The sequence below is a fragment of the Kryptolebias marmoratus genome, unplaced genomic scaffold (assembly GCF_001649575.2).
Source record: "Kryptolebias marmoratus isolate JLee-2015 unplaced genomic scaffold, ASM164957v2 Scaffold63, whole genome shotgun sequence".
In the NCBI taxonomy this organism is placed as follows: Eukaryota; Metazoa; Chordata; class Actinopteri; order Cyprinodontiformes; family Rivulidae; genus Kryptolebias; species Kryptolebias marmoratus.
The window spans coordinates 13,981-20,756 of record NW_023665797.1 but is presented as its reverse complement, the minus strand read 5'-3'; the positions used below and the strand labels follow the sequence as shown (position 1 = coordinate 20,756).

At 47.1% G+C, this 6,776-nt stretch overlaps 1 protein-coding gene across 1 annotated transcript in view; it reads left to right on the top strand.

Annotated features, from left to right (window-relative positions):
• supt5h (SPT5 homolog, DSIF elongation factor subunit) overlaps positions 1-6,010 on the top strand; it is a 21,741-nt gene extending 15,731 nt beyond the window's left edge. Inside the window, exons 17-30 of the mRNA XM_017441957.3 lie at positions 425-580; positions 673-819; positions 898-1,044; positions 1,203-1,328; positions 1,400-1,484; positions 1,902-2,042; positions 2,132-2,234; positions 2,981-3,108; positions 3,301-3,406; positions 3,497-3,655; positions 3,750-3,903; positions 4,175-4,372; positions 4,602-4,697; positions 5,666-6,010. Of these exons, the coding sequence (XP_017297446.1) occupies positions 425-580; positions 673-819; positions 898-1,044; positions 1,203-1,328; positions 1,400-1,484; positions 1,902-2,042; positions 2,132-2,234; positions 2,981-3,108; positions 3,301-3,406; positions 3,497-3,655; positions 3,750-3,903; positions 4,175-4,372; positions 4,602-4,697; positions 5,666-5,806 (1,887 nt within the window). The 3' untranslated portion in view covers positions 5,807-6,010. The remainder of the gene's footprint in view (positions 1-424; positions 581-672; positions 820-897; positions 1,045-1,202; positions 1,329-1,399; positions 1,485-1,901; positions 2,043-2,131; positions 2,235-2,980; positions 3,109-3,300; positions 3,407-3,496; positions 3,656-3,749; positions 3,904-4,174; positions 4,373-4,601; positions 4,698-5,665) is intronic.
• The last annotated feature ends 766 nt before the right edge of the window (positions 6,011-6,776 follow it).

Sequence of the window (6,776 nt, the reverse complement as noted above, 5' to 3'; positions counted from 1 at the left end):
ACACACAGACACACACACACACACACACAGACACACACATGTTATGTCTCTCTATCTTTGCAGGGACTTTCCATTGACTTCCATTCATTTCTCCACCCTAACTACACCCTAACCCTGACCCCCACCCTGACCCCAACCATTACCAGTACACAGCTAACCCTAAACCAAACCTTAGTCCTAAACCGAACCCCTAACCCAGAAACATCATTTCTCCTCGTGGGGACCAGGCTTTGGTCCTCATGAGGAGCAGTCGGTCCTCACAAGGTAGGATATGTTAGGAGAATTGTCCCCACAATGTATCAAATACATGGCCACACACACACACACACACACACACACACACACACACACTGTGTTACGAGCAGACCCACAGATTGTGTCCCGTGTCTTCAGCTCTTTCTGTGGCTTTGGGTTTTCCCTACAGGACCCTCTGGAGTTCCCGGCTCACGAGTTGAGGAAATATTTCCGGATGGGCGACCACGTGAAGGTGATCGCCGGGCGGTACGAAGGAGACACTGGCCTCATCGTCAGAGTGGAGGAAAACTTTGTCATCCTGTTCTCAGACCTCACCATGCACGAGGTTCTGATCTGTCAACGTGAACGACTGCTTCTGGTTCCTGTGCGTCACAATGTGTCCTAATGTCTCCTGCCGTCTCGTGTGTCACCATGCAGCTGAAAGTGTTACCCAGAGACTTACAGCTGTGCTCTGAGACGGCGTCTGGCGTGGATGTTGGGGGGCAACACGAGTGGGGGGAGCTGGTCCAGCTGGACCCTCAGACGGTGGGAGTCATTGTTCGACTGGAGAGAGAGACATTCCAGGTATTAGTCTGCTCCTGAGCTGACAGAAGAGCACACAGAACAGCCTGTTGGTTTAAACTGCCTTACTGGGTATTCCAGGTGTTGAACATGCATGGGAAAGTTCTGACAGTGCGCCACCAGGCCGTCAACCGCAGGAAAGACAATCGCTTTGCTGTAGCGCTGGACTCGGAGCAGAACAACATCCACGTCAAAGACATCGTTAAGGTCATCGATGGGCCGCACTCGGTGAGGACCAGTTTATCTCCATAAATATTTACAGTCTGCTTCATGAGGGGTTGGTCCTGCAGAACAGTTCCCATGTGGAGCGGCTCAGAGTAACTCTGCACAAGTGGAGGGGTCCTGAGTGGCTCAGCAAAACCGTCGGACATGTTTTCTTCCTGCAGGGCCGCGAAGGTGAGATCCGTCACCTGTTCAGAGGCTTCGCCTTCCTTCACTGTAAGAAGCTGGTGGAGAACGGAGGAATGTTCGTCTGCAAGACCAGACACCTGGTTCTGGCTGGGGGGTCCAAGGTAAGCTGCCCTGCTCTGTGTTGGTCACAGGAGAACTTTCCTGGAATGAGAAATATGTTTTCTGTTTGCAGCCGAGAGATGTGACCAACTTTACCGTGGGAGGATTCGCTCCCATGAGCCCCCGGATCAGCAGCCCCATGCACCATGGGGGCGGAGGTGGGTGTTCAGAACATCAGCATATACGTGTTTACAGCTGATGAAGAGCAGAAACAATGTGTAAACAAACAAGTTAAAGGTGTGACTTTATTTCTCCATGAAGAGGATATTAAAGAGGTTTTTACAGGAGACTTCTGCTGCCTCCTGGGTCAGATCTAATGGGAACATTTGGTTCTGATCTGCAGGAACCAGTTTTTTCTGCCTCCTCAGTTCCTGTTTCCTCTGAGAGCACCACGAGAATAAAATCTGGGGAAAAAAACAATGTGATTTTTTAAGATAAAACATTCAGAAATCAGTTCATAAATGTGACCAAGGATGTTTGTGTAGAAGTCCAGCTCAGCAGAGTCTGAGGGTTTTAATCAGTCTGTAAAAGTAAAACGTACAATGAATGATGAAGATGAGGCTGTTGTCCTTCAGGTGCTCAACAGAGAGGAGGAGGAGCAGGAGGAGGAGGAGGAGGCGGAGGAGGAGGAGGAGGAGGATTTGGGCGGGGTCGAGGGCGAAGAGACAATGAGCTGATTGGTCAGACGGTCCGCATCTCGCAGGGTCCTTACAAAGGTCAGGCATGTCGTACCAATAAAGTCTGTTTGGAATCCAGCGCATCACGAGTGCCTCTGGTCTGTGACGGGTTTGCCTCCGTTTCCCAGGATACATCGGTGTGGTGAAGGATGCGACGGAGTCCACCGCCCGAGTGGAGCTGCACTCCACCTGTCAGACCATCTCTGTGGACAGGCAGAGGTTAACCACCATGTACGTGCTGCACCTTTCAGTCAGTCAGAAAGACTACAAGCCATGGGAGCTGTAGTTGGACGTTATGATGTGATAAACAGGGATTTACCTGACGGGAACATCGACAACATCACGTAATGAGAGGGCAAACATTAAGGGCAGATAATGGAATCATTTTCATGGTTTTTGGAAACAATATGGTTATATTTTAATCATAAGTTTTTAACTTACTGACAATAAAATGGTTGGATAAGTACAACAATTTAAATGATAGAAAAGTTTATTTAAATGTGATAATTACCCAATAATATTAAGGTAAATATTAGGAGGTTTCCTAAATCTTTTGGGGTAATTTCAGATTACTGTGCTTATTAATTCACAGTGCTAAAATGAATTTCTTCAAGTTAAACTTTGTGTTGCAGCTGTTGGAAGAGATGTTTGTTGATGTTCAGGACACGGTCAGCCCTACAGGTTTACAAACAGCTACTGGACTTCTATTCTGAGAATAAAGTCCAGTTTTTGTTTTTAAACTTCTAGGATATTGATTCAACAGTTGGTAATAAGGTTTAAAATGCTTTAAAGCGTCTCCATGTATTACATCCATATTCAGTTTGTTTCCTGATGTACTCAGAGTTTCTGTTCAACAGTTTCCTGATTAGTAGTTGCTTCCTAACATATTGCCACTGTTAGTTTTTAAAGCTTTGCTTATTAAGATGATTTAATGTTTTGTCTGTTTGGTGGTTTAAAACCTTTAATTTTCCAACCAGGGGAGCCAAGAGGCACACAGGAGCAACCTCTGCTCACGGACGCACCCCCATGTTCGGCTCCCAGACTCCCATGTACGGCGCCGGCTCCAGGACCCCCATCTACGGATCCCAGACTCCACTCCACGACGGTAAGAAGCCATGTTGGACACAAAGCCAGTTTTTCTGATTGATATATTTAACAGTTTAAATGTAGTGCAGGTTAGGGTCTGCTGAGCTTTTCTGGATGGAAAATGATAAAACAACCAGTGGGATGAAGACGTTTTACAGGCACGGTGTCCTCCACCCATTACTCAAGACTGAACTTTTCTGTCTCTCAACAGGAAGCCGAACGCCTCACTACGGTTCTCAGACCCCGCTGCATGATGGGAGCCGGACACCAGGTCAGAGTGGAGCCTGGGACCCCAGCAACCCCAACACACCTTCCAGGTAACAGAAACCGGACCCAAAGGAAACCCAAACAGGAAACTTCTGGATGCTTTGCTTCTTCTTGACACGTTTTTGTCGCCCTCTCCGCAGGAATGATGAGGAATACGACTTTGGCTTCGATGATGAGCCGTCCCCGTCTCCTCAGGGCTACGGAGGGACCCCTAACCCCCAGACCCCGGGTTACCCCGAGGTCCCCTCCCCGCAGGTCAACCCTCAGTACAACCCTCAGACTCCGGGCACGCCTGCTATGTGAGTGTAAACTGGAGCTGAGCAGATAGTTTCAGCTGTAAGCTAACCAGCTGAACAACACGCTTGTCATGTGTCCGTGTGTCCGTGTGTGCAGGTACTCTCCGTATGCAGCGCCGTCTCCACAGGGCTCCTACCAGCCAAGTCCCAGTCCACAGAGCTACCACCAGGTGGCACCGTCACCTGTTGGATTCCAGAACACACATTCACCTGCCAGCTACCACCCCACCCCCTCCCCCATGGCCTATCAGGTGGGAGATGTCTTCTTGCTCTTCTTAGTTGTTGTTGGGTTTTTGTACAAATGTAAAACATTGTGGATTTTGACAAAAATAAGTTGTTGTTTTTCTGAAAATATAAAAATGTTTAGATGTAAAAATGACCCCTTGAAGCTTCTAGTTTTCGAGACTTTGTAAGCTTCACTAACGTGTCTCAGTTCTGACAGCTTTCTTTTTGCTTCTGACGGTGGTTTTGGAGGCGTGTCTGTGTGTCTGGGCTTTTGACCATGTCTCCTGTCCCCCTCAGGCCAGTCCCAGTCCCAGTCCTGTAGGTTACAGTCCCATGACCCCCGGAGCTCCGTCTCCTGGAGGCTACAACCCCCACACCCCCGGCTCTAACATCGAGCAGGGCAGCAGCGACTGGGTGACCACAGACATCCTGGTTCGGGTCAAAGACTCCTTCATGGACCTGATGGGACAGGTCGGGGTCATCCGGAGCATCACGGTGAGACGGTGATGGAGATGATGACAATGATGACGTTTGACTCTTTGCTTACTGTTAGAGAAAAGGATAGATGTGTGACATCATCGCAGAGGGACGTCTTCAGGTGGATCTGAATCCTCCGATCACCTGTTAAACTGTAAAACTGGAAACTGTGAGAAACATCCTGGTTCTGGTTCTGACCTGTAGATCCTCATGTGAATCAGCTGATGGGTTTGTTGTGTGTCTGCAGGGAGGGATGTGCTCTGTCTTCATGCAGGAGTCGGAGAAGGTGGTCAGCATCAGCAGCGACCAGCTGGAGCCCGTCACCCCAACCAAGAACAACAAGGTAAGGTTCTAATCAGGTGCATGAAAGCCTGAACATCATCCAGCTGTGGTGTGTTTCGTGAAGATGCTCAACATTGTCTGTAGGTCATCGATGCTGATTTAGAGACTTTCTCGCTGTTTGAAGTGACTTTTTAGACTCATCTAGTGAGCGACTAGCAACTTATGTTCTTGGAGACTTGAAGCCTGGTTCTTTCCAACCAGCAGCGGGTGCTGCAGCGGCATCGTCTTCTGTCCCACAGTGTCCCTCCTGCTGCTGGCAGAGCAGGAGATGTCCCCCCACATCATCCAGACGGTGCTGATGCTGACTGATCTACTACAGGATGGAAATGTCAAATTTTCTGTCTAAAATAAATCACTAAAATAACTTTCGGGTTCTCTTTTGGGTCACCAAGCTGGATAAAGGATGAGAGTTAGCATAGATAGGTAGCCTCCAGGGGTCCGTGTCTGATGTGTCTCTGTTAAGACGATGGTTTGCAGATCTGCCTCAGCTGTGGGACGTCTGGGTTTGATCCCGGTCCGGCAGTCAGCAGTCACATTACTGTTATTATTATTATATTCCAACCAAAACTTATTCTGTCACAGTGGTTTTAATGGTGCGTTCGCTGTCCCTTCAGCTGTTTATTCTGTCACAGTGGTTTTAATGGTGCGTTCGCTGTCCCTTCAGCTGTTTATTCTGTCACAGTGGTTTTAATGGTGCGTTCGCTGTCCCTTCAGCTGTTTATTCTGTCACAGTGGTTTTAATGGTGCGTTCGCTGTCCCTTCAGCTGTTTATTCTGTCACAGTGATTTTAATGGTGCATTCGCTGTCCCTTCAGCTGTTTATTCTGTCACAGTGGTTTTAATGGTGCGTTCGCTGTCCCTTCAGCTGTTTATTCTGTCACAGTGGTTTTAATGGTGCGTTCACTGTCCCTTCAGCTGTTTATTCTGTCACAGTGGTTTTAATGGTGCGTTCGCTGTCACGTATGTCCAGGTGAAGGTGATTCTGGGAGAAGACCGCGAGGCCACGGGGATCCTGCTGAGCATCGATGGAGATGATGGAATCGTCCGCATGGAGCTGGATGACCAGCTGAAGATCCTGAACCTCAGGTTCCTGGGCCGGTTGGAGCATTGAGGGACGGCTGGACGGACAGAGAGACAGATGGACGGACAGAGACAGATGGTTGAGGGGTGTGTAGACATCGGCTCAGAGACCTGATGACCCACACTGGCTGCAGCTGATATCTCCTCCTGCTTTATTTTTTACTTTTGTGCTTTTGTGCTTTCAGTGCTTCTCGTTGTTCTGTTGAAATAAAAACAAACCTGTCAGGAACTTGAAGCAGATTTTTATTTTATTTATCTGAAGGACAACCTTCTGGTCACAGCATGATGTTGGCAGAAAACATTTTTCTGTTTCCGTGTATTTTAATCCTGATTTTCTGTATGTGAGAACGCTGAAGGACATTCACTCAAAAACATGAATATGTTTATGGTATAAAAATGTTTGCTAAATTAGTAATTCTGTTTTTAAACTAACAAAATGATTCTTTCTACAAATTTCTGCTTTTATTACATTCAGCTCAGAACTTTCATCCAAAAATGACAAAAACAAAATGGAACCAGCAGAACAAACGTCTGTAAGAGCAGATCTGGACTTCATGAATACAGCTGAAAGCTGCGATAGATAAATGGATGATGGATGAATGGATGATGGATGGATGATAGATTATGATGGATGATGGATTGGTGGATAATGGATGGATGGGTGATGGATGGATGAATGAATGGATGGATGGATGAATAAATGGATGGATGGATGGATGATGGATGGATGGATGAATGAATGGATGATGGATGAATAAATGAATGGATGGATGGATGAATGAATGGATGGATGGATGAATAAATGAATGGATGATGGATGGATGAATGGATGGATGGATGAATAAATGAATGGATGGGTGATGGATGGATGAATGAATGGATGGATGGATGAATAAATGGATGGATGGATGGATGATGGATGGATGGATGAATGAATGGATGATGGATGAATAAATGAATGGATGGATGGATGAATGAATGGATGGATGGATGAATAAATG